At 50.3% G+C, this 26,990-nt stretch overlaps 1 protein-coding gene across 20 annotated transcripts in view; it reads left to right on the top strand.

Moving 5' to 3' along the window:
• The window catches only part of CAMK2G (calcium/calmodulin dependent protein kinase II gamma), a 52,366-nt gene that overhangs the window by 1,467 nt on the left and 23,909 nt on the right, over positions 1-26,990 (top strand). For 19 of the 20 annotated variants that reach the window (XM_036928647.2, XM_036928651.2, XM_036928646.2 and 16 more), the window contains exons 2-12: positions 108-202; positions 10,962-11,021; positions 18,034-18,088; positions 18,964-19,029; positions 21,242-21,314; positions 21,460-21,562; positions 21,990-22,073; positions 22,514-22,608; positions 23,218-23,340; positions 26,594-26,677; positions 26,914-26,956. In XM_036928647.2, the coding sequence (XP_036784542.1) occupies positions 108-202; positions 10,962-11,021; positions 18,034-18,088; positions 18,964-19,029; positions 21,242-21,314; positions 21,460-21,562; positions 21,990-22,073; positions 22,514-22,608; positions 23,218-23,340; positions 26,594-26,677; positions 26,914-26,956 (881 nt within the window). The remainder of the gene's footprint in view (positions 1-107; positions 203-10,961; positions 11,022-18,033; positions 18,089-18,963; positions 19,030-21,241; positions 21,315-21,459; positions 21,563-21,989; positions 22,074-22,513; positions 22,609-23,217; positions 23,341-26,593; positions 26,678-26,913; positions 26,957-26,990) is intronic. The other variant, XM_036928649.2, reaches the window with a different exon arrangement.

The raw sequence follows: 26,990 nt of genomic DNA, 5'->3' as shown, positions 1-26,990 counted from the left end.
TTGACTAAAGATCTGGTGATGGGAGCATAGCTGTCCTCAGACCTGAAGTGTATCTGTGTCACTCTGCTCTGTTCCATGTCCCAGTTCTTTCCCCCTTTTCCCTCCAGGGGTGCTTTCTCTGTGGTCCGCAGGTGTGTGAAGAAAACCTCCACGCAGGAGTATGCAGCAAAAATCATCAATACCAAGAAGTTGTCTGCTCGTGGTGAGTGTTCCCCAACTTGACCTCTTCTTGGGGTGCCTCCAAGCGTTTTGGCTTTTTCTGAAAATGCTCCAGGAGTTGGGGCTTGTGCATTTTAGCACTTGGAAAAGAGTGGGAATTTCAGGGTAGATAGATTTTGAAGCCAGGCAAGGAGTTGCATGGGGATCCATAAGTGCTCAGGTAGAAAAGTAAGATGAGAAATGTAGGTAGCTACAGGGAGGACTGGTCCCTGAAGGCTCAAGGGAGTTTAGTTTTTAGGGAGTGAGAGAGATGGGGAGTGGTGGGTGGAATGGAATAGAGAGCTCTTAATTGGGGCCTTTGAAGTCTGTGTTGCGGGCAGTGGTAGGGACTCCAGGCCTGTCCTAGTCCCTGTTTCCTAATGGTGACTTAAGATGGAAATTCAGTAAGTGAACAGTAAGCTCAACAAATCCAGCTCCCCCTGCCCACCAGGCAGCAGAACAGACTCCCAGGGGAAGAAAATCTGTAAACATCAGGGGAGGCTGCTACTGGCGAGGGTTTCTCAGGAACAAATACTGCCAGATGAACTTGATTGCTTTTTTGATCAAATTACAAAGTTGGTGGTACAGCAGCAGATGCAGTCTGTCCTGGGTAGAGGGTGATGATGCCTCATGGTCTGGAAATCTCAATGACCTGGTCTGGGTGGGAGCAGTGTTACCTTGGGGTCTGAGGACTATGAAGGCCGGGGCCGTAGAGCCTGACTTGTGAGATCCTCTGGAGTACCTGAGGCTGGGAGGGTCAGGCCCTGTCTTTCACACCTCGAACCTACCCTCCCTGAACCTTGTATTGGGTGCTTGCCAAACTCGCCTCATCTGATAGGTAGAGACCCAGCAATGTGTGAAGTGCTCTGTGAACAGGTCTGGTGAGTACAGAGGGATGTGGATGGGTCAGCTCATCTAGGGCTGCAGGGTACAGCAGGGTCACAAAGGTTATGAGACTCAGAAAGGAATTAAGGCTGGATGATAGGATGCCATGAATATATTAGGAGCCAGGACAGATGCCCTGGAGAACAGATGAGGACTCTGGCTAGTAATGACCTGGTTGTCTCTAAGAGATGTAATAGATGTCCCCACGCATCAGAGAAGCTATAGAATTCCACAGAAATGACTTTGGGCTTCTGCTGTGTTGACAGTTGTTCTGGGACCTGTTTGGCAAGCCCGTGTCTGCCTCCTGGCTGGGAGGGCCTCTCTCCACACCCACACCCCAGCAGGGCTGTCTTGCTGTCTCCCTCCCTGCCCCCCACCCTCACCCCCACCTGATCTCTTGCTCTTTCTCTACATTGGCCATAAAGTTGACTTATTTGTTTCCTTTCTCTCTGGATACCTTGAGTCTGCTCAGCAGTGGTTGCCATAGAGATATGTGGGCAGTCAGATGCCCTCCTTTCCTGGGGTGGGGGGAACAGTGGTGGGCCAGGCTCTCTGACAGACATCCTGTGGCCAAGGATACAGGGTAGAGGCAGGGATGGCGGTCTGAGAGCGGATACCACCCCATGCACACAGTGTAGCCCTGCTGTGTCAGAAATGGGGCTGGTGTCTGCTATCTCCAGGTGGTGATGCCGTGTCTTGCTTTCTGCATCTCATCAGTGTCTTCTGACCCAGGGGTGAGGGATGGAGAGACCACTGGGAGCCAAGCTCTGGGATGTGATCTGTGGCAGCTTTGTGACAGCCTGCCCTGGGCTGTCAGTTTCTACTTCTTGCCTATCCACCTGAACGTCCCTGACCTGTGTGATCGTGTCCTCTTCCCATCCTCACCTCTTTTCAGCTTTGTCCCATCTTTTCCGACTGATTTTTTCCCTGCCTAAACTGGATGAGGTTTTGATTTCTCTTTGATTTTTTTTTTCCTCAAGAAGAGGATTCTCGTGTAAGAGCATATGCTCAGACATCAACTCCTCCTCTCTTGAGATGGTTATGCCAAGCCCAGGGCACTGTTACGTGGCTTGTGTGCCAGGTTAACATTGGGACAGAGGCCTGGTCCTGATAGGCACAGATGCCAACAGGAGGGGTCAGGGATATGTAAGAACTGGTACTGTTTGGAGATGGGAGAGTGGGAGGGTGTTGCCTTGGAGATGGAGGAGACAAGCTGGGGGCTGTGCTGTGGGTGTGGGTGTGGGCGGTGTCGGCTCTCGGGGAGCTGGGCCGGGGTGCCCACTAGACTGGTGCCCGTGGGGTTAGGGAGTGAAGGCCGTGGCTTTCCTGTAGCCTCTCAGTTTACGCTGTATATTTTATAAAGGTGCAGTAGCTGGGGCTCAGTTTCACTCGTCACTGTCTGTCTGTCTAGGGCTCCACAGGTGTTGGATTTCTGTGTCTGGGAATGTGGTGGGCCCACCAGAGTCATCCATGAGGGTCTGAAGGGACTTGCTGGGCTTGCCGAGTATGCCTGCCTGTTCTGCTTGTTTGTGATTCTCTGAAAACTGAAACGAAAGAAAGAAAGAGGTTATCAAGCTGCTTCTCCTTGGTATCCATACTGAGATGGCCCAAGAGGCACCAGAAAGATCAGCTGGTCTTCTGGGGCATTGGATCTGGGTGGGAATCCTTCTGCTCTGTTACTTCTTGTCATTGTGGCTTCAGAGGCCGACGTTGGTGGCTGTGTTATAAGGTAGGGGGTTCGTTTAGCTGTGCATTGAGCACCGTCTTTGTCTGCCGGACTATCTGCATAAAGTCACTGAGAGTCACATACCTTCACTCCATTTGCTTTTGTACAGTGATAGGTGTGGAGTTGGGCTCTTAAGGGAGCCCATGGTTCCAAGCTTAGCTCTGTGCTAGGCTGAAGGAGGCATTTAAAATAGGCTTGGATGCAGGAGCTAGTGGGCCAGGTGATGGCAATGATAAGTCGTTATTTTAAGATTTAAGAGCACCCCCCACAAGGAGCCTGAGCCCTTATGTCTTTTTTTATTTTTAAATCTTCATATTCCCTTCTTATCTTTATTCATATGCATATAGATTTTCACCTCATGGAGCATAACATTTTATATCCTGTTCTCTTACATCCAAAGCATTTCCCCATATTGCTGCAGTTGAAGGGCAAATAAATGGTCCTTTTCTTTCTTCTACATAGTTTAGGATTTATCCTTGAAACAGCATCATTAGAGACCTCTATATATGGACCACTAATCTGGATTCCAATTGATTATATTACAGTGTATATTTGGCCTTACTAAGAAGTGCTACCAGAAACAGTATTATGAAATCTGTTATAGCACTTGCTATGTTTATTTATTTATTTAATCTGTGACCCCAATGGAAGAAATTTCTATTGAAGCTAAATGTAAGCAAAAGCTTTCCTCTTTTTGAGGACCTGGGAGGTAAGGGTAGGGACCACATCTGTTTCTTTACTCATGTGTGGACAGGGCCCAGCAAAGTGACTGATCGGTACCAAGCCTATATATGCTGAATAAATGGATTAAGAGGACTGTGTAACTAGTTGTGACTGCCTTTTGGCTTTGGCTCTCAGGAAACTCAGAGCTAAGTTGCTGGAACCCGTGTGCCCTGGTGCTGGCTTGGATTCCTGTTGTCTGACCTGCAGAGTCAGGCTGTAGTCCTGACACAGCCGGTGGAGAGGACAGATGAGGCTAAAGGCCTGTATACCTGCAGCATACAGCAGGTGGGAGATGGAGGAAGACCGTGTAGCTTATAATTCCTCCTTCCCTGTCATTAATGGCCTTATAGGGCAATGTTGGGACTTGCTCTGAGCAGCAAATTGGAGTTTTAGTGTACATAGGATCACCTTGACTACTGGGTGAAAAAAGCTTTCTGAGCTCTATCCACAGAGCTTCTGCTCCAGGAGGTCTGGAGTGGGGATGCAGAGTTTTTAACAAGTGCACTAGTGAATTTCATGCAGGTGGTTCCTTAGCCACACTTTAAGAAATGCCATCTAAAATCAGCAGCACCAGCAGTTGCTCTTGTCATGCTCTCAGAGATTTACCAGACACACCTTGGCTCAGCCTTCTCCAGGTGGTGTCTCTGCCAGCATGTGGCCATCTGTACACACGGGCTGTTCTGTGACTAGGGGCCTCCTTCTGAGCCCCGACACTGGGGTGTCAGTCTGTGTCCAAGGCTGCGGCTAGCTGAGTGGCTGGGGTTGTGGCATGTTGGCCACCAGAAGAGCAAAGGCTGTCCCTTTCTGGATCCAGCTGGCCCTGGGGGCTGAAATAGGATCCCCCTGGGTGGTGCCAGCTGTAAGGCCCCACCCCCTTAGTGTTGGCCTGACTAGCCCCCATGACATTTGTGTCCCTTCTGGTATCTCCGAGTGCGACGTTCCTGTTAAGGATCTGGGTGAAGTGAGGGGAGGAAGAGAGGGGAGTGTGAGGCAGCAATGACGGAGGGGAGAAGGGAGAGAAATCTGTGCAACACTGAAATACTGGGATTCTGGGACTTGAACAAGCATTTAAGGAGATTGTATGCAAAACTGTACTTTCCTCCTGAGGATAAAACAGGCCGGTTTCTCTTGGTAGAAGCGTGGGTATCCTGTATGTAAGTGACGGAGCTCCTCCGATTCTTCACTCCTGAGTGGATGAGGAAGCAGCTGGGTGGTCCCCTCTCTGTGCCAGGCTGGTTTCTTCATACAGTCATGCCGTGAGCCGTGTGACTTGGCAGCAGTGGCCTGTCACCCTGCCCGCTCACCCACCTTCCCAGAGTGACTTTGGGTGCTGGCATCATGGGGTGGGAATGGAGGTTGGAAGGTGGCCCCATCCCATAGGAGAGGCCTCTGCTTTCTTCCTGCTGCATGTACTGGTCTCTTATCAGAATCTGTGCTCCAGGCTTCAAGGCTGTGCTGAAACCCTAGAGTGGCTGACCCCATTCTCTGCTGAGGCTGCAGTCAGGGAAGGAGAAGAGTGGGTGTGATGGGCGCCTGCCCCCATCTCTGTGCTTGCTCTGGACAGCTTTGGCAGGTAAACAAGGGCCTAATCCCATGGGTGCTAAAAGGATGGTGACAGGAAGAGATGGGCACTTTGCACCTCTTGAGTGCTTCCAGCCAAGGCCCTTGTCATCTGCCCACAGGCAGACAGATCTGCCTCAGGGCCAGTGGGGAAACCAAGGCACAGAAGCTTGGATGGTTTGTTTTGAGCCATACGAGCATGGCATTGCCAGTTCTCAGACCCCAGCCTTCTCAAGTGGCGTAGTCCTTCCCTCTCGTCCTCTCCCTTTGACACACAGTCAAAGGGTATTTTGTTCCTGTGATGACTGATTCCTCAGCCCACCCCTCTTCATCTAAGCCCAGAACTCTAAGCCCTGGGGAGCAGATCCCTCCTGCTGGCTTCACTCTCCTCTGTACCCACCTCTCTGGGAACCAGCCCCTCTGATGGGGCTGTTGCCAGCCAGGCCCCATCACCGTCTCCACTTCCTGGGCCCTATCAGCAGCAGTTTCCCATCTGCTCCCCTCTTTTCTCATCCTCCTCTCCCCCCCATTCCCCGAATTGCTGCTGCCCTGGGAGGAGCTATTTTTAGGGGCTGCTTCCTGGGCTGTTTTACTTGGGGCCGGTTACCATGAAGAAAATGTCACCAAAACAGTGGGCAAAGCCTGCGGGCACCCAGAGCCCTGCCAGGGGCACAGAGAGTCAGCACCTGCCCCTGCTCCGGCCCTGAGGGCGTCCAGAGTGCCCGGGGGCAGAGCCTTGCCTTCCTGGGGTTTGCTGATGACCCCATGGGGGTTTACTCCATCTAAGCTGGTTCGGGAGACTCCTGCTGTGGGCACTTTCTGGCCCCTCTCTCCTGTCCCTCCTTCGTTAGGGCTTATCTTGTCTTAAGAGCCAAAGCCAAAGTGGGGCTCAGGCCTTTGTGTTGCCTGGTTAACACTGCTCACTCAAGTTAGGGCTGAAGAGAAGGGCTGGATGCCAGGGTAAGGGCCAGAGGCCTGGGGGTTCATGTAAGCGTGTTTCCAGCCCAAGCCCACTATATGCACAGCCCTCATCTGGTCCTGGTGTGTTGGTGTGAAGGAATTAGAAGCCATGACCCCCACTCTTACATGGTGGATGAAATTTGCTCTTAATTGGAGACTCTTTACACCTTTAGAGTGAGATTCAGAGAGAGAGGTATGTGGCATTGCAGTGTCAGGGTGAGGTCAGAGGGATTGTGGTCTCCATGGTCAGTACCCAAGACCAGGGGCTGTTTATAAGCAGCTGGGAAATGTGGATCATGACACCAATTGCTATGGTGCCCTTGTTTCTACTCCTCCAAGTGATGCCCCAGGAGGGCAGCCAGTAGGGCAACAAGAGGAAATACCACAAATGAAGCATCTGAAATTGATGGGGCTGTAGGAAGCTTATCACAGTCCATGTTGGGGCCATAGACACAGACCTTTGAAATACCCTTTGAAAAGTCACAAGTGTCTTAGAGATTGGAACTTGGGGAAGGTTCTCTTAGCCAGAGTAGGGCTCTGTGTCCTTTCCCACTTACAAAGGGTTGTATATTTAGGTGGCAGCCCGATCTTATTTGAAGCTAGTGCTGGCATTTGTGGTTTAAAGAAATGCCACTAAATCAGCAGTCATGGCCCTTTCTGACTCCTGCCCCTGTGGGGCAAGACAAGTGCATTTGGAGTGGGCTTCTCTCCTTACATCCTAGGGGAGAGGTGGCTCCAGAGCGCTGCCTCCCCTTTGCTGTATGATATCTCCTCACTGTCTGCTGCTTCCTCTCTTCTGCCTCCCTAGGCACATCTGGTCACTTGCTGCTGTCCTTCTTGCAAAGGGCACTTGGCCACCGTGGCACCCTGAATCAAGTCTTGGAGTGCTTGGGCAGAAAGCAAGAGAGGCAAGGCCTCCAGGGGCCTGGCTCTAACCTAAGTGGCCTGTTGGGAAAAGCTCGAAGCAGGTCCCTGATAATGGCCACTTCTGCTTTCTGCTCCTCTTGCTACCTCTACTCTTAAGGGGGAAAACCTTGCAGAGAGCTGTGGTTGGAGTTGGGCTGAAGGCCGGCAGGGGTGGGTCTCTCCATGGCTGAAGTGCACAAGCAGGCAGGAAGTGGCCCTGTGCAAAAGCGGGAAGTGGCTGTTGTCAAACAGGAAGGGGGGGCTGGGCTGTGGGAGGGGGTGGAGACAAGCCCAGTCAAAAGGTGGGTGGGAAGAGGGTCAACTTTGGAAGATCTGAGCTACTCCCTAGGAATAGTGAGCTCGGTGGTCACTGGAAGGAAGGGTATCTCAAGAGAGAAGGGCACCTTTCTCTTGATATGGAGCCCTGGTTGGTGTGTTACCACCTTGGAGTGCTGAGCCGGTGCCTAGACCTACCACCATGGACCAAGCCAGCTCAGTGGCCTCCTGGGGTTGGGGATGGCGCGCTTGAGCTGGCACAGCCCTTGCAATTGGGAAAGATGCTCTGCAGGCCACATTCGTTCCTGAATCACCACTGCTGCTCAGGTGGAGCCCTCTGCTTTTTCTCAGACTTGTACTAGCCCTGGAGAGAACTACAGGACAGGGAGTGTGGGGAAAAGGGACAGGAGACAACAGCTGGAGAGGCTGAGTGTTGGCCTGCTCTGCATGGCGAAAGGAGGCAGGAAGAGTCTGGTAGAAAACCACACGGCTCGTTGAGCAGAGCTTTTGGATGGCAGGATGCCACAGCCAGCAGGGCTGAGGCCGACGGAGAGGAGGTGTCCCACAGGCAGCTGTGCTCCTGGGCCGTCGTCTCTGAGGAGCTCCCTGTTGCTAACCTTCTCCTGCACGCTGTAGACACGGCGGGCCCTCCCGAAACATGAGGAACACCTCTGCCCCAGGAGGGCTGCCGTGGAGCCACGTCATAAGGCTCATTTAGTGTGTCGTGGGCTGAGGGGCAGTGGGTCAGGCTCCCTCGGTGTCTCTGGTGATAGCTACGGCTGCAAGCCCAGCCGGGGTCCTTGTCTGTCTTATCGCTGTCTTATCTCCCTGTGTGCTGGGCACTGTGCTGAACATTCCCCCAGCTCCCTCATTTAATCCACAGATTCCACTGCCTCTGTTTTAGAAGTGAGGGAACTCTTTCCCAAAATATGTGCCTGGTTCACTCTCTCACCTCCTTTGGGTCCTAATCAAATGTCACCTCCTTCTTGAGACTCTCCCCGACCACTCTATTTGAGGTACATTGGCCTCCTTCCCTGCGTTATTTTTCTGAATTGCACTTACTGTGACACTTAATGTGCCATCCCGTTCTACCATCTGTCCCTCCCCCCACCCAGCCCCATGAGAACAGGGCAGGGATTTCAGTCTTGTTTTGTTCACTGCCGTATCCCCAGCATTTACAGCAGTGCTAGTCACATAGTAGGCCTCATTAAATATTTTTTGAATGAATGAGTGAGGCTCAGATGGCTTTAATAACGTGACTGACATGACAGCACTCAGACTCAACCCGAGGCTGTCTGACTCCAAGGCTGATGTGTCAGTGGCTGGACTACAAGCTGAGGATCAGAATGAGGACCAAGGTGCTCCCAGTGGTTTAGAGAAGACACGGGCCTTGCCCAGAATATGGGGCTCAGCTCCTTGGGATTTGGGGCAAGCTAAGTGGCTAACAAGGACCCCTCTGGACCCTGGGCAGCTCCTTCAAGGAGCAGGAAGCATGAATCTGCGTCTCTCCTCTCCCAGTTCTGAGTCACTGGTAAAGCCAGCACACCCTTATTTTTAGTGCTATTGCTGCTGGGGGACTGTAACTATTAGCCAGTAAGAGACTTAAGGGAGGAGATAAACATTAATCTTCTGGGCCTTCCCCTCAGCTGCCACCTCCGCATTGCAAGATGCTCTTCTCCTGCACCTGCCTGGGCAGCTAAGCCCAAGAGTTGTGGGTTGGAGGGTGGTGAGGTGAATGGTCAGAGAGAGGGAAGTTTTGGGGGCCTGGGAGGAAGGTGGGGCCCTGACATGCTCCTGGCCAGATCTGGAAGAAGCATACTTCCTTGCCACAAAGAAGACAGGGATAGCACTGTGTCCTCAACTGCACTGGGACTGATGGGTCCCAGGCGATGTGGGAGTGGGATTACCTGAGGTTCTCCTAGCTGCATCGTGATCAGTGGTAATGCCCCACCTAGGCACAGGAAGGCAGGTCTGGCCCAAATCTTTGGGCAGCTGGGATGGATCAGCTGGGCAGCAGGAGCTAATCTGTGCCTGTCCCCTCCTCTTCCCACAAAGCAGAGCTGTTGCTAGAGAGAAAGTTTAGGACAAAGCTGGGGGTGGTTGGTGAAACAATAAATATGAATTCCTTCTAGTCTGTAATCCCTACATTATCTTTGACTGCCTTATCTTAGGCCTGCCTTTGAATCCCATTTCTGTCCATTTCCTGCTGTAGAACCGTGGACAATTTATTTAACTTCTCTGGGCCTCAGGTTCATCATCTGTGAAATGGGGACAATTGTAGCACCTGGGAGGATAGTTATGAGGGTTGTGGGGAGCTTCCTAGTGGCTCTTTGCTGTTTAGGAATAGCTGGGGTGGACAGAAGCCCCTACCAAAAGAAGCAGTAATTGCTGGGCAGGTGTGGATGTAAAGGCACCTGCCTGGCCTGGAGAAGTTGGGGTGATGAGATTATGCCCCCCAAAGCCTGCAGTCTTTACTCAGTGCTCTCAGTTTATCCTGTGGACACAGCACAGTGATGGAGAAAGGGCTGTATCCACTGCCTAGCTATGTGACCTTGGGTGAGTTACTTCAATTTTTTAAGCCTCCATTTCTTCATTTGTAATGTAACGGAGCTAATCAGATCCCCTACACTACAAGGTTTCTGCTCCTGCCTGGCATATAGTAAATGCTTAGTAAGTAACACTTACCACTGCTACTGTTGATGTTACTGACAACCCCTGAATAAGCCCCTGTTAAGGAGGGACTCGAGGAGGTACCACCAGAAAGGTCCCACCCTTTGAAGAGCTTGTAAGCAAAAGGTAATGGAGATAATATATGGTGTGAGAATTATAAGTGCAGTGGGATATCAGGGGTGGCTCTAGGAGAAGAAGTCAGTCTACTGAGGACCAGGGGAGGCTATGGAGGAGGCAGGGTTCCAGCAAGTAGAGATAAGGAGGCAGGGTGGGGAGGGCTTCTAGGCCACCTTGCTTTGAGTAGTAGCAATGGCTCTTTCTACTTCCCGGAGCTCTGCCTTCCTATGGAAGGAATTAACTAGTGCAGCTCGCTTGGATTCTAGCCATTTCATCAAAGCCCAGTAACCCCAGAGCCTGCGTGCCGAGAGGTCAAGAGCTTACCACAGTGTGTAGCCAAGAGAATCCTGGGGAGAAGCAGGGTCTCTGTAAAATGGTCACCATAACATGGAGTTGTAAGGATAAATTGAAAGCTCTGTCTGCCTGGTGTAAAAGTAAGCTCTCAGTGCAATGTTAGCTGTAATTTTTTTTCAAATCATCATTGTCATCTTCATCATCATCTTTATTGTCAGCACAATTGTGTTTCAGGGTTGCTCTGAAGAATTAGAGAATACAGGCAAAACTTGTAGCACACTGCCAGGTCACATAGTAAGTGCTCAGAACACTTAACCATTGGTAGTGTTTCTAACAAGAAAAAGATTCTGGGCACCTGGTCATTGAAATCCCTGCTATAGTGGGAAGAGTTAGTTGAAGCCCTGGCTTGAAATCCTGGCTTTGCCACTCGCCGATTTCCTGAGGCAGCTCCTCCTGTGGAAAAGGTGGTCATAGGATCTGTGTCCAGGACTGCTGTGACGTTCTGGCAATTGATTGCTGATGAATTCAGCAAATTGTAAAAACTGTGTAAGAGTTGGTGTCGAAGAATTGTAGGAATATGAATAGTAAGGTGGCCACAAATAGAATGGATTGTTGATGGCTTTTGTTTTTTCTCTTCTGCTTTTAGATCACCAGAAACTAGAGCGTGAGGCCCGGATCTGCCGACTTTTAAAACATCCAAACATTGGTAAGCACCCTTGCTTAGGGTATTTTGGGGTGTTTTGTAGAAGATGGAAGGAATAGAGATCTGCTGCTTTTGAGTATGGAACCACTTCTGTCCCTGGGCCTTCCTCTGGTATAACTGTTTGTCCAGGTGGGATAGCAGCTGTGTCTTGCTCAGAATTCTGGGGCGTTCTAGTTTAGAGACCTGAGTGTCTCCATCCCTGTGGTGCCATTTCAGGGCAGGGAGGTGAGGTAGTGGAACAGGTTCCAGACTCCCTCTCTCTTCCTTCTCCTGTCTTTGGGCTGAGACCCAGGATCCTCAGCATGTGAGGCTCTGAGCTAGTAGCCTGCCAGCACCCCTCACCAGGGGCCTTCCATGGCCATCATAAAAGGGTCTGGATTTTGTTTTTGGGCTTGAAAGAGTTCTGTCCCCGTTGCGGTGTCACGCCCACTCGGGGGGTTTCCATGGTGCCCCCCTTTGTATTCCCCAGAGCCAGGAAAGCAAGCTGCCCACCCGCCTGGCTTCTCTGGGGAAGGGATGGCAGGAGCCACTCGGATGAAGGAGAAAAAATTAGAAGGATTTCTTGCTGCTCCCACCCTGACTTGGTGGACAAGAGCACATTGTTCATGGTTCTAAAGCCTGAGGAGGTTTGCCTGCCACAACCCACTCTGGCTCAGTTTTACATTGTTCAGCTGAAATAGTCTTTGCCAGAAGCGTTGGCTCTGATTTGGGGCTTCTCACAGAGGGGACAGAAACTGGGCTGGCTGCACTGTCTGAGCAGAAACCCAGTCTTGACTTGAGGCAAAGCAGGGAGCATCTCCTAGGTTTTCTCTGAAAGCTCTGAGTCATCACAAAGAACAACACGTGTCTGTGCTCCTTGGGCATGGCCTAAATATTGGGGCTCCCACAGTGCCCCGCAGGCTGCCCGCTCTGCTCTGGTAGCAACTGGAGCCATGAGGTAACTTGCTGAAGCTTGATGCTTCTTCCAGAGCTACCCAGCCTCCAGCTTCCCAGATCTCAGCTAGAATACCCAGTGTGAGCTCTTACTGGGGAGAGCCGAGAGTCATACTCCAGCCCAAGGGGAGAGGAGCAGCTCTGAGGTAACCAGAACCCCAACCATGCAGGGCTTTACAGATTGCAATCAGCAGCTTGGATTACACCCGGAGCAGATTGGCATAGCCAGTGCTCAGCTCTGCCTGGCGCAGTATGTTCCACAGAGCCAACGCCTCTCAGCTGATGGGTCCTGAGCTTGGAACTCCTGGAGCTGCTGGGCGAGCTCTCAGGTTAGACCCTCTCTCGAAAACAGCACAGTGGGGTCAATGTGTTGCCTTGGGAAGGAGCAACGATGAGAGGAACACTTAGAACAGCAGTCACAAATTTAGGGGTGTTTTGTTTGGCCAGCTCAGTGATCTAAAAATAATTTTTTTATTTGCCGTATTTAAAAACAAAATTTCACATTTTGAAAAAAAAAGTCCTGTTTCCCGGTCTTTCAAATCAGAAGCCTTGGCTCGGCTGAGGCTGCATCCACGCGCAGCCAGAATCAGCGGGACCTGGGCAGTGGCTGCCCCCTTGGCCCCACTGGCCTCTGCCCTTGCCACTCCCTGCACCTCACATTTGCACTGCCTACCTGGTCCCTGTAGGCTTTGTGAGCTTGTGACCTCTGACCTAGAAGTTCCAGAACAGGAAGAAAAAGCATGTGGGTAACTGAAGCCATCCCAAAACGCACAGAAGTGTTTTGGTGCTTCAGTCCCCGGTCTCAGGGTCTGAGGACAGCAACTTCCATTCTCTATATTTCTTGTGACCAGCTCATAGAGCAATGATAAACTGTCCTCACGATGGGGGAGACCAGGGAGTCAGGGAAACGAAGCAGGAGGCAGAGCCGCATCAGCGTCACCTGGGACCGGGGCCGGCCGACCACAAAAAGGTTGGAGTAGAATGAAGACAACTGAGAAACGACCAGGAAGGGCAAAAATGGGATTCTAGCTGTAAGAAGTCCTAGCCTTCTTTTTATGTATTTTTAGAAATTAAATACTTAACTTTGCCCTCTAGACTCAAACTTTCGTGGTTTCCTTTCACCACCTGCTCCCAGCTTAGAATTAAAGCAGATGGAGGGACTGTCCACGCCAGTCATCTGCTCTGTCAGGAAGGCAGCAAGACCCAGGAAAGGCCAGGCAAGGCACACTTACTTTGTCAGCGTCTGATTGCCTCGAGCTGTGCTTCGCTTCCAGGACTGCTCCCGGGCCCTGAGGAATGTTGGTCTGAGGCCTTCTGCTGGGGTCAGGAGCAGGGAGAGGGAAGGGTGAGTTAGGCCTGTGTCCTGGGAGAGCTGGCTGGCCAGGCTTCCTGGCTTCTGCTGGGAACCAGGGCTCCTGGAGCCGCAGTGGAGCTGTGGTCCAGGAGGCGGGGGTTGCCATGGATCCTGACCTGGCTGGTGGCAGGAGAGGAGGCAGTTTTGTGCCCCTAACTCACGCTTCCCTCCTCTCTCCACTGCTTCACCCTTCAGAGCTGTGGCCCTTTCGGCCTCTTTAACTCCATCCTACAGGGATACAACTTGACCTTTGGCAGAGGGAACCCTAATGTAAACTGTGGTGTCTGGGTGAGTGATGTATCAGTGTAGGTTTTGATTCAACAAAGGTGCTGGTCTGGTGGGGCTGTTGATAGTGGGAAAGGCTGTGGGCATGTGGGGGCAGGTGGTAAATGGATGCTCTCTGTACTTTCTACTCAATTTTGCTGTGAAACCAAAACTATTCTAAAAAATAAAGTTTCTTAATTGAAAAAAAAAAAAAAGCCTGTTGGTTATGAGGTACGCTGCAGAACCTGCAACAGCCTTGGGAGAGTGGCCAGAGGTGTGGAGTGGAGAGGAGCCGGCAGTAGTGCCAGCCATCTAAAGGCTGAATGGAGCATATTCTACCTGTGATCTGCTTGCTCCCTGCTCTGAATTCCTCTGATGAATAGACTGTCTTCCTTCATGCTGAGCTGCCCCAGCAGTTTCAGTCACAGTCTAGTATTGTGGTTTAGAGGAGCACTTCTCAAACTTTTATGTGCTTATGAATCACTAGGGCTCGCATTAAACTCAGATTCTGATTTAGTGGGTCTGGGATGGACCTGAGCTTCCTCATGCCTGTTGTCTCCAGGTGATACTCGTGCTGCTGGTCTGTGGGCCATACGTGGAGAAGCACAGGTCTGTGGCTCTGGTGCTGTGTCCTCTAGGTTTAAATCTGGGATTTACTAGTAGTTGTGACCTCCAGCAAATTATTTAGCTCACCTGCACCTCTGATTTTTCATTTGTGTCTCTTCATGGAGTTGTTGTGAGTGGGTTCAGTGAGCAAAAGTGGCCTGGGGAAAACATGGAAATGATAAAAGTGGAGATTCCAGCACCTGGAAAGGATCTCTCCTAGATCCTCAACCCAAACTCAGTTCACACGGCACTCAAGGCAGGCTGCCATTTATCCTGGATCCAGTGCCCATTCAGTAAGTGTGGCTACTAGTAACAGTAAATGTAGCAAAACAGTAAGTATTTACTGTTGCTTAAGCACACAGTAAGTGTAGCAAAAACAGTTGCAAAGACAAAGAAGGAAATTTTGAATGGTGAATGAGCAGCTTCTAAATCTCTGCCTTGGGGGAGTCCTGCCCTCCTCCTGGGGAACAGCCTGGGTTCCCTACCAGCCTGCGGGATGTAGCCACAACATTTGGGTTGTGACTTTGTTAGTCCTTAAAGGTATGAAAACTTAAGTAAAAGTATTCGGGTGTTTTGGCCTGTTCTTCCTTCCACACTTATTAAAGAACAGTAATTAGGTTTATCGCTCAAATGCAGTAAATGCTTTGTAGTTGTTTTCCTGGATCTTCCTGTGTATAGACCTCGTCAGTCTGTCCTGGCCTTCATGCCCTCTCATTACTGTGGAATGGGTGTCAGTCTGTTTTATTCCACACATCCATAGCATCCTTTACTTCTGCTTCACAGCACTCAACACACTAGTACTTAGCTACAAGTTTGTGTAAGTGCTGGTTTAAAGCCTGTCTTCCATCTTCACCTGGAAGCTCCATGGTAGCAAGACCAGGTTTCTCTTCCTCACAGCCATATCCATGGCATGTACCACCACACCCTGTTCAGGGAGGACGCCTAATGGACATTGTGGAACAAATCAGAATGGCCAGGGCCAGTGGGGACAGATTGGACTTCGTGGTTTAGAATATGGAGAAAGTGACTTCCTAGCAGGCAATTCTGAAATATCAGGGATCTTGATGCCAGTTTGTTTTGGATTCACGTCTCAGTTCTGCCACTTAGTACGGCGCTGGGTGAGTCTCTTTTGGAGCCTCAGTTTCCCCTCCTGTCAGATGGGGGTGACAGAAGTACCTCTCCCACAGTTAATGCAAGGGTCCAATAAAATAACGTGTAAATCACTTGGCACCGTGTCTCCCACCTAGAGCAGCTCAGCTGAGGGTTAGGTGTTGTAATTTGGATTGTTATTATCAAGATCTGGCGGGGAGGCACTTTGAGTGGCAGAGTAAAGTTTCTCCTCTTTCTTAGTTCTTTTAATTTTCTTCACAAATGAAAAAAAAAAAAAGATAGCATATTGTTCAGGTAAGGAGCCTTCCACACCTGTCCCTCCTTGTCTTGGTGGTGCCTTGCTCTGGGGCACACATCAAAGCCATTCTCTGGGCTGGGTGGCCCAGGAGGATTAGTCTTCCTTCGCTGCCCTACTCTTCTGATTGCCCTTCCTGGCTTCCCCCACCTGCGCTCTGTGTGTGGCCTTCCTGGAGAAGGGCAAGTGTCGATGACTCTGTGTCTGGGTATAGGCATGGGTGCCTGTACTTCTTGCCCTGTTCTCAGCCTGCTGTGCTGGGCTGGGAGGAGAGAGATGGGGGTGGTGGGGAGGCAAGGCCAGATGGCAGGACTCCCCCAGGAGTGGTTGTTAGCATTGTGCCTGCTGTCCTGTTGATTCACCACCTCCACCTTGCTGCTGCTGTCATCTCCCTGCTGAAACCTTTAGCTTCTGGGACAGCTGATTTCCAGGAGATTTATTTGTATTATACACTTTAATGCTTTTTAATAGCAAATTTTTAATTAAATGGAAAGTGCTTTTGGAAGCGAGGGAGCTGCAGCTGCAGCAGGACTCAGCAGGCAGAACTGACTTGACCGGAGAGGCACAGGTGAGGGGCAAGGATGGCAGGGCTGTGGAGGAGCTCACCTGAGCATGCCTGGGTCAGTTGGGGGCCAGGAGGCAGGGGTCTGCTTGTAGCTCCTTCTGTCATCTGTAGACCTAGAGAAGTGTGAGCTTGTTTGCCCAAGTACAGGACAGAACACTTTGAGGAGGATGGATTTTCAAAGTACCACCTGCCTTTGATCCCGTCTGCAATTGGAAAATTGCAGAAATCCTGAGTTTGGAGTGGAATTTAGGGGTTGAGTAACCAGATCAGAGGATAGAAGGTAGGTCATATGAAGGGTAAACAGTCATTGGGCCCTGGTTCTAGCTGGGCAAGCCCTAGCCCTCCTTTATCAAGTGAGGAGAACCATGAGGCTGTAGTGGTAGCTAAGTGCCCGTAGTGTATTTTCTGGCTTTGGTGGGGAAAAGATGTGGGGACACGCCTCAGCCCTGATGAAACACTCTGACCCTGGAAATGGAAGGTGTTGTTCAGGCAGACTGGCAGCCTGGGCCAGGCAAGGAGGAGAAATGGTGATTTCTTTAAATCCAAGAACTTCACTGGTTATCAGGCTGTGCCCAGAGTACTCCTGAAACTGCTAAAGATTGGAGCAAAGGTCAAACAGAGGTGGCCCATTGGGACCCAAGTTCCCTATCCAGTGAGTTCAGGTGAGTGAAGGGACAAAAACAGCCGGGACAGGCAGCCAAAGCTTCGAGTTGTGTTTGCATCAGATGATGCTCAGGGGTTGGCATTTAACCCAGAGGTGGCTTTGTGGGCAGAAGCTTGAAGAGGAGATCTCAGAAGACATTAGGTTGGGTTTTTGCCCAAACGCTCTGGAAGCAGGAAGGAGGAAGGGATTCTGCTTGCCAGCCTCTTCTTGCAGTTGGTGAGTGGCCCTGGACTGCTCTGTGCAGTGGCCTACCAGGCCCTTCCCTGGTGCCGTCACAGGCCCATTCATGAGTGGTCTCTCTCATGGGCTCCGTTGCATTGTTGCCTGGGTGTGTGGGCTACTCCACATTTCTGATAGGAAGGTGTGGTGTAGACCAGTCTTTGGAGTCAGAAAGAGCTGGGTTCACATCTTGACCCACTGCATCTTTGACCTGCATATCCCTGAGCCTCCAGCGTCCTTGTCTGTGGAATGGGAGTAATGCTCATGTCAGGGCGATTGGCAGGAATAATAAACTCCTTGAAGGCAGCACTGTATTCTTCCTAAATCCCATTGTCTAGCACACAGTAGGCACTCAACAAATGTTTGTAGAATAAATAATGTATGCAAAGAGCCTAACACAAGGCCTGGCACCTAGTCAGCACTAAACAGTGGTTACTGTTGTCATTGCCTCAGTCTGCGTGTTGCCTCCCATGATCTCTGGCCATTATCCTCACGCCACATGCCTTCCTGCTGGGCTCTGCCTTTTCTGCTTCTCCTGCTCTGCTTAATTCTGCTGTTCCCATTTGCTGCTCTGAAGGAGCTCCCAGGCTCTCCCATCCTGTCATTCTCTGTCCCCCTGTGGCCAGCCTCACTAGGTGCTTCTTGCTCTGCATGACACTGCCTCGCTCCATATCCCAGGACCACCTTGTGTGGGACCAGCCCCTCTGGGAAGGTTCCTACTTTTCTTCATCTTGTCTTACCCCTTAGCCATGAAGCTTCTATCTCTTGCCTAGGTCTGAGGCAGCGACCAGAGCCCGGGATCTGGTGTCTGGTTGTCTCTCTGCCCCGTGGCTGCGTAACCTTGGGTTGGGGCTGCTGGGCACGTTGCCACAGCTCACTGCTGCTCCTTCCGGGGAGAGCCCAGGGCAGCTGGCAGGATGGGGCAGGGGTGGGGTTGCTGAGGAGGAGTGGAGTTGTTTCCAAGTTTTCTCTCTGTTAATCTCTGTCCCGTCTCCTCTCTTACAGTGCGCCTCCATGACAGTATTTCTGAAGAAGGGTTTCACTACCTCGTGTTTGACCTGTAAGTGCCACTTTCTGAGGGAGCGAGGGCCTTTCCAGCTGGCTCAAGATGAAAGCTTGGACAAAGGCCTAAACTGGGTCTTCTGCCTCTGCTGAGGGTCCCTCTGCTTTGCCTGAGGATCCCTCTGCTTTGCCTGAGGGAAAGGATTTGATTTTGAACTTCCTCTGGTAACGGGCAGCTTGCTGAGGGGGTCTTCCTGCTCACTCAGCGTCTGCCCAGGGCTCCACGCCCCAGGATGGCATTGCGCTCATATTTCTGTTTAGCAGCACACCTCGTGCACATGCTTTTTTTCTTGGTTCTCATTGTGTTGTCTGTTGTGGAGAAATAGAATACAGCTCTTTGTATGACTAAACATTCTGGGAAATCGAAGGTAGCTTTTCTCCATCATATACTGGGCTCTCGTTGGTCTCTCCTCCACTTTCATCGTAGTTTAATATCTTAAAAGTGGCTCTTCACCTCAAAATGCCTCTCCAGCGTTTTCAGGGTTGGGTCTCTGTGTCCTTGATCTCATTATTCTTCAGCTTTAGTTGTAGGCCTGTCCTTCTTGGGCAGCTGCATCCCAGTATTCAGACTGGTCTCAGATAAAGATACGGCTTTCTGAGTAGGTCTAGAATTTTCTCTTAGGTCCTCATATGTTCCTCTTTGCCTCAGTATTAGCTAATCTGTAGGTTATAGAAATAGAAGTGGCAGGACGAAGGGAAGGCCCATGTCAAGCCCAGGGAGAAAGCCCCCTGTCATCAAAGGGTTGACTGTGTTCTGGGCTCACGGATGAAATGCATGTAGAGTTGGGATTTCTTTAAAAGCTGCTCTACAGTGTGACTTGTTCCCTGTTGGCAGGCTTACTTCCTCCAACCCTCTTCCTCTGTTGGTTGTAGTGTTACCGGTGGGGAGCTGTTTGAAGACATTGTGGCCAGAGAATACTACAGTGAAGCTGATGCCAGGTGAGACAAAGGCCCTGTAGTTCAAGCATGAGTCTTGACCACCTTAGGGGTCCAGGCATTGTGCCTATTTGAATAGTCTTTGAGGAAGATCAGAAGAGCCCTTGTCTGGACAAAGATTTTTAAAGCTGAACCCCAGTTGTGTTTTGTGAGTGATGTTTGAAGTTAAAAATTCAACACTCCCAGATCAGTGTTTTACAAAACTCTTACAAGTCTCCTTTACCCTTTCACCCCAGAAATACCTTTTCTTTGCACTACTTTGTATTCACAAGCCTTCCCAAGGGCCCTCCCCCCACCTGCTTCTATCTTTTGACAAACCCTACTGTGTACAAGGTATCCTGGGGATAAACACAGTTTGTGTCCTGAAGGAGTGTAAAAGTCTGGGTTAGTAATCCAACCAGGAGAGTCCTCAGATTTCAGCCTAGATCACCTTGCCTCTTGACTACCATGAGCAGCCCCAAAGTGGAGCTCCATAGGCCGGAGGATCATTCCTTGGCCACACCCCTTAGCCCTTCATGGAGACTCTGGCAGTACTGCTCCCAAACTACAGCTCCTGGGTGCTTGTTTGGCCTGCCTTTCCTGCTTCTGCTCCTCCCCCAGCCCCACGTTTTCTGAGGATGATGTCCTTACAGCCTGGTTTTGATTGTCCTGCCTGCAGCTTATCTGGCATGTGTCAGCCCTGGCTGCCTCTGGAGTGTGGGGGAGCAGAGCTTCCTCACAGATTTCCCAACCCTGAGAGGCTAGTATTTGCTGATCAACTTCAGATGCTTCAGCCTCAGGAAAAATTCTCAAGTGGGGAGATGAATTCCAGTGCCAGCAGGGGGAGGACCAGGCTCTGGGGCGGGAGGCATGACAGCTCAGGGATCCTGGCTGGGGGGAGGGGAGGTGACGGTACCAGTGGGCTGGCCTGGCTCTGCTGGGACACTTCGCACTTTTGCCATTTTTGGCCAGAAGGCTCTCCCTGCTAGCCTGGCTCTGTTCTAATTATACATTTCTGTGGAGACTCGCCTCTTCAGCTCAGTCTTAAAGTCTCTTTGGCCTACTCTTGGGCTATGTCCTGTAGGGAGGCCAGGGCCTCAGCCTCCAGGAGCCTGGTAAGACCCCTCGACTCTTAGGGAAGCCCCAGAATAAGATTTTAGAGGTAGAAACGGTAAATCCAGGTCACCAGCCCAGCACCCCTGTCCACTCCCAAGCGTGCTCTACACACCTCCGTAGTACCTGTTGGCTGGGGCTCCATTCTGTAGGCCTGGGTTCCTCAGTCTCAGCATTACTGACATTTGGGGCCAGATAATTCTTTGTGGAGAGGGTCCCCCCCATGCACTGTAGAGTTTTAGATGCATTCCTGGTCTCTACCCACTGATACCAGTACCACCCCTCTCAGTTTACCAACCAGAAATGCCTCCAGGCATTGCCAGGTGTCCCCTGGAGGCAAAATTGTCCCCCAGTCTTCACTGCTGCTCTAGACTACTGATGCTCCCTGCCAGGAGTTTGACTGCAAGTATGGCAGGATGGTTTGGAAGGTGGACAGCCTGATTCAAGAATCAGCAGCTGAATGTCACTGGGTAGTTTGCCCTCTTCTGTGCAAAATCATTATCAGACGTGCTCCTGGGGTACCCTGTTTGGAACCTTCTCAAGTCCTTGTTTTCTCAAAGTTGTCTGTGTACTCAGTTTTATCCCCACTACTAGATAATAAACATCAGGGCAGGTGCTGGGTCTTACTCATCTTTATAGCCTGCAGAGTACCAAGCACAATGCCTGGAGTCACTCTAAATGTTTAAATAAATGAGTGAGTGTACCCACCCACAAAACAACCTAGGTCTCATGTATTCTTTTTCTAAGTTGCCACCACAAGCCTTTTCACCAAGAACAGAATTACTACAGGGGGAGAGAGAAAGAAGAAAGGGATAGCTGGTCTGTCTCAGGAGTCTGGGTGTCCCCTGTTCCTTGGAAAAGAACTCTTAAGGAGGCATGATGGGCTCTGTTCTAGTCTCTTCTCTGCTATTATCTAGTCTGGACAAAACACTTAATCTGCTTGGGCCTCAGTTTCTTCTTCTGTAGAGTAGGTTGAACTAGATGACATCCAGAGTCCAAGGTTCCCACTGATCATTCAGTGATTCTCTGTGAACCCGTGGCCCAGTTATGTGCTTTAGTTGGCCGTGTGCAGTCGTGGATCAGGTGGTTTAACCCTGACATTTCTGCTCCTTCTGCTTTGCAGCCACTGCATACACCAGATTCTGGAGAGCGTCAACCACATCCACCAACACGACATAGTCCACCGGGACCTGAAGGTACAACCCGGGCTCCCGCTTTACCTCCTGCTTGTGAAGTGTTAGCGCCACCTCGTGTCAGCTGGTGGTATCGTGAGGGTCCAAACGAGGCTCCCTCTGGGCTACAAGGTAGATGCCTCACAAGGTTTCTCTCTTCCTTATCCAGCCTGAGAACCTGCTGCTAGCGAGTAAATGCAAGGGTGCCGCCGTCAAGCTGGCAGATTTTGGCCTGGCCATCGAAGTACAGGGAGAGCAACAAGCTTGGTTTGGTAAGAGTGATCCTGTCTTCCTGGAATGCAGCCCCTGCCCTTCCTCCTCTTCCTGATCTGCCTTCCTCTTTCAGAATGAGAAGCCGGACCCTTAATGGTCCTGGCCTCCTCGGAGACTGGAGATGGGGAGGGTGCAGAGCTTTCTTCTGGCCCCAGGGGACTCTTAAGTGAGTCTAGCTATCGTCAGCTCTGTGTTCTAGATGCCCCAGGGGAGGAGTGGGAGTTCTGTTAGGTACATGGACCTGCCCTCTGATTTAGATTCTGGGCACTGCAGGAAGCCCAGCCTGTCATCTGTTGCTGCCCATGTGCTGAGAGCTTATATAGCAAAAGCAGCAGGAGTAAGAAGGGACTTGGGGTAATGTGCTGATGTGGATTTAATGAGAGAGAAAGTAGGTTCAGCGTGCCTCCACCCTCTCTTCTGCTACAGGTTTTGCTGGCACCCCAGGTTACTTGTCCCCTGAGGTCTTGAGGAAAGATCCCTATGGAAAACCTGTGGATATCTGGGCCTGCGGTAAGCCCATTCCACACTCTCAGCTTTTCGGTGTTAAGGGCCCTCAATTTCCAGCGATGGCAAGAAAGAGGCATCACTATTCCTTGCGGGTCCCACAAGTGTCTGGTGTATGTGAAATCATGGTGTTTGCTCTAGTGCCCCTGGAATGACTGTTCCCAGCACACCTTCCCCTGCAAGTACTTTCTGGATTATATTGCAGCTTTATTGAAGAGGGATTTTCCCACACCTTATAGGATAGGCTGTGCCTAAAAAAATCCCCTAGGTGGCTTGGTGACATGGGGACTGAAGTATAGCAGGAGGGGCTAGTGGTACAGCATGATGAGCTGGATCCATTTCTGGTGACCCTTCGCTTTCTGGGTGGCTCTGAGCCCTGTGTGGCTTTTCTTGGTTCCTCAGTGAAGTGGGTGACTGACCCCAGTGACCTGTGTTCTGTCTCATAGGGGTCATCCTGTATATCCTCCTGGTGGGATACCCTCCCTTCTGGGATGAGGATCAGCATAAGCTGTATCAGCAAATCAAGGCTGGAGCCTATGATGTAAGGACCGGTTTGTTCCTGCCCCTTGTGCTCTGTCCACAGGAGGGGGCGTATTCAGTGTGTTACAGGATACGGGGAGTGTCAGGACTTTGAGGACCCAAGGATGGGCATACAGGTCTCAATTCTTGCCACACTGTGTCCCAGGAAGCAACTTTTCTGCACAGGCTCTCTTGGTACCTATTAAATCAAGGAGCCCATGGCAGACCTTTGATCCATTCTTTGTGAAGAATGGCATGGCTGTGTGGCATGCTGCATCACAAAGAGACCAGAAGTCTGGTGGCTCTCTTCACGACAGTGGGGCCTTGGACATGTCATAGGGTCAGTTTCCTCCTGATAGAGAGGTCAGGTTGAACCAAAAGTTGTTGGAGTTCCCCTCTGACTTGGATCTGATTTTACGGTGTTCCAGCTGTAATTGTTCTGTCTTCCTCTCCCAGTTTTTAAGTTGACATGGGCTGGGATACTCTGGGGGTTCTCCAGCTCCCTTCCAGGCAGGTTTAGGTAGCACAGAGTATCCCAAATACAGGAGTTGGGGCAAAGACAGAGTCTCCCTTTTTAGGGTGTGAGGTTCACACATTTCATATCCCTCCTCCCCCTTTTCCTGCTCCTTAGTTCCCCTCACCAGAGTGGGATACAGTGACTCCTGAAGCGAAGAACTTGATCAACCAGATGTTGACCATAAACCCTGCAAAACGCATCACAGCTGACCAGGCTCTCAAGCATCCATGGGTCTGTGTAAGTGTCGTCTGGGGTTGAGTAGCTCAGGGATGTCAGCCCTTAACATGCCCTTAGTATCCTGCCCTTTTTTATGAGCAGAGAGTAATCATTCTGGGCCTTGAGCAAGGACCCAGCATCAGAGAGGGAAAGGGGACCGGGTAAGGTCCAGGGTCAGTAAATATCACCAGGAATGATTCAGGAAGGCAGATGGAGCTAACTGGCCTCTACCTGTCTCTCCCCTACTCACCTGTCAAGTGTGACTTAGTTCTGATCTTGAATTAGTGCTTAGGTTGGTTCTTGCAGACTCTCAGGTGATGATAGAAAGCAGCTGTCAGAATCCAAAGTGAATTGTGAAACGTAGGGTGCATATTCAGATTTCTACTCTCATACAATCCTAATGGCAATGTGACCGAGATCCAACATATAAGCAAAAGGAGCCTCTGAGCCATTAAAAAGAGCATCCTGAAGTCTAGTCATAAAGCTCGCCCTAGGAGAGTCCCCTCAGCTATCAATGTGAATGACATACCCTGTTTTCATACACAGTTCTGTTAACTTGAAATATCTGTTTTCAAACAAAAAAGAGGGTCTGCTGCAGTTAGGCCTCCTGACAGCCATGATGGATTTATTTATTTGTCCTTTCCTGTGTTTACTGAATGCTTCTTTGGTGCCATCACTGTGTAGGTGCTGAAGATACAAAGATGAATGAGGCATAGTCCCTTCCCCCAGAGATCCCAAAGATTATCTAGGAGGATAGGCACTCAAGCAGGCAACCGTTTTGCTGTGTGACAAATGCGTAACAGAACCTGACAAGTGCTCAGGAGCTCCTGCTGTTTCTGGTGGGCAATGGGATTACTGAAGGCTGCGTGGAGGAGGTGGCCTCTGTCTCATTCTTGGCAGACAACTGGGAGTTTCCCAGGATGATAGCCTGCAGACAGAAGTTGGTGTGGGCCAGGGCCACAGGCCACGGGAAATCGGCAAGTTTAAGGAATGTTAAGTAGTTTGGTTGTAGAGGAAGGTATGACTTCATGAATGCAAAAGAATGAAGCCAGAAAGATTCTGTGACAAATTTCCATCTAAAGAGTTTGGATTTTATTCTGAGACCATAGGGAAGGTTTTAAAAAGGGAATGAAAAACTGAATTAAGGAAGATCTCTTGGAAGCTGTGTAGAGGGAAAAAGGCTATGGGCAGAGAGCTCAAGAAGCTCTCATAATTGAGCAAGACTGGAGGAGGTCTCAGTTAAGATTAATGATAGGAGAGTGGGCAGTGTGGCAAGGAGTGGACAAATTTGAGAGATGGAATCAAAAGGGTTTAGTGAACAGTTGAATCTGGGGAGTGAAGGAGAGAAAATGATGGTGTATGGGGCTGCCAGGTTTTAAGTTTGTAACTGAACAGAGGGTTGTACCATTCACTGGCCCAGAGGAAATCCAGAGGAGCCCGTCAATGAGAAAAGATGCTGGTGTTAGTTCTGTACATATGGAGTGTGTGGTATCTGAGGGGCTCCAGCTGGATAATGAGCTGGGTAGTTAGAAATACAGTTCTAGGGGCTAGAAAGGAAGTTAAGAATTGGAACTACAGGTTGTAGTTGTTTCTGTATAGGTGGTGTTAAGGTTGTGGAAATAGCTGGGATTGTCTCTGTGCTGATCAGACTCTTCCTGTGGGCTTGCATTGCTTCAGAGGGAGATGGCCACTAAAACCAGCATTTAATGAGAAAATTAGAGGAACCAGCAAAGGAACCGAGAATGAGAACTTCCACAGTGGGAGGAGGATCAGGAGCAGAAGATTGTAAGAAAGAGGTCTTACTAAGGTAGCATCTGTGATCAGGAACCATGGAGAGTCCATGATAAACATTGAAAAGAGTCATTGACTCTGACCAGTTGGAAACCGTTGTTGCGTTATTTCACTGATCGAGGCAGTGAAGTAAGAGAGATGGAAGCCTGTTTTCAAACGAGGTGAAGAGGGAACAGGGCTGATGAGAGAAAGAAATCTTATTACATAGAGAAGATAGATGAGTCAGAGGAGTGTTTACATATTTGTTTTAAGATTTTGCTTAAGGAGAGATTTGACTATAATGTATAGACTGTAGAGAAGAATACAGCCCAGAAAAAGGGGTTAAAAATACTAATTGAGGAAACAAAGGTTTGGACAGCAAAGAGAAAGGGGGCTCTCAAGCCCAGGTCAAGGGGTCAGCTCTGGCTGTGGAGGATGCTGTTTCTGAGATGCAAGATTAGGTTGAAGTCAGGTGAAAATCAGCTTGTGGGTGGATGGGGCTGAAGTCGAAAGAATTGTTGCTTAATGATCTCTCATTTCTCTTGGATAAATTCACAGTTTGGAGAAGGAGGTGAAATAGGAGACTTGTGGAAGGTAGAGAAGGTTGGGAGAGTTGCTCTGGGAACCAGAACAAGGAGTGGGCCAAGGGTGAGGGGAAGGATTGCTGGTGGCCCTGTGGGATGGTGGGCACCAGGCTGCATGTTGTAGGATTGATTTTTCTAGCAAGCTGGCCAAAACAGCAACAGCAAAGGGAGAGGGTGACCAACTTAAAATGGGCACTCAAGAATTAGGGAAATGTTATGTTCTGGGGGTCATTTTTGTGGACCCCTACCCTCCACCATCCTATGTATATCATTAGCCCCTGAGGATATCACTGTATTATGATATTACATAATTGATGCTTATGTTGAGGACCCTGAGTCATTAAGGAAATGTAAATCATTTTCAGGGGACTCCTGTTAAGGAGGCAGGAAGTTAGCAGTGATACATTGAAGAAAAATTCACATCCAGAATAAAAGAATTGATGCTTCAAAGTAAAGACCCTTGGCTTCTCAGATCACAGCTTCACTCAGGACCTTGTTGAGGGTGTGGGGCAGAGAGCCTCCTGGGAGGAATGAGTTTTCTCTGAAGAGGGCAGGAGCCCTGCCCACTTTCCCGCCGCTCAGAGTGCGGAATGCTGGGGGTGCACAGGAAGCAGTTGTGGAAGGGGTGACTGCGTGAGGATCACAACACACAGGACACCTCTTCCCTTCCAGAGACCCTGTTTCCCAAGGAAGATAAGAGTGTTCTTTCAGGCACCCTTGTCTAGCATCAGTTATCAGCAGTGTTTTCATGTTCAGATTATTGTCCTTACATAACCTTGAGTTTGGCTGGTGCTACAACCTCATTTTATCTTCAGAGTGACTTTGGGTGGCCAAGCACATAGCCATTGGTGTGAGGCCTATGGTGTGAGGGGCAGAAGATCTGGCTTGGAGGCTCACAGGCCTGTCTGTTTGGCTTCCAGCAACGATCCACGGTGGCATCTATGATGCATCGTCAAGAAACTGTGGAGTGCTTGCGCAAGTTCAATGCCCGGAGAAAACTGAAGGTGAGTCTTGTCTTCCAGGCTGCCAGTGTCTAGAAACCATACCTTTTGACAGTGCACCCCCTGCCCCATCATAGAGGGAACCCCCTGTGCCAGAACTGAGCTATGAAGGTTGTACATGTTAGGGGCCCCACAGACCTGATGTCATCAGGCTCTGGCCAGCAACCGCCCTCTGCCTGAGACCAGGCTGTGCTATTCTGGAGTCCACTTGAATTCACAGGACCCTGTTCTTTTCCCAGGGTGCCATCCTCACGACCATGCTTGTCTCCAGGAACTTCTCAGGTATGTTTCCCAGCCATGCACTTTAATTCTGCCA

This window comes from Manis pentadactyla, chromosome 8 (assembly GCF_030020395.1).
Source record: "Manis pentadactyla isolate mManPen7 chromosome 8, mManPen7.hap1, whole genome shotgun sequence".
In the NCBI taxonomy this organism is placed as follows: domain Eukaryota; kingdom Metazoa; phylum Chordata; class Mammalia; order Pholidota; family Manidae; genus Manis; species Manis pentadactyla.
Note: the sequence above shows the minus strand (reverse complement) of the source record. Positions and strands in the feature narration are given on the sequence as shown.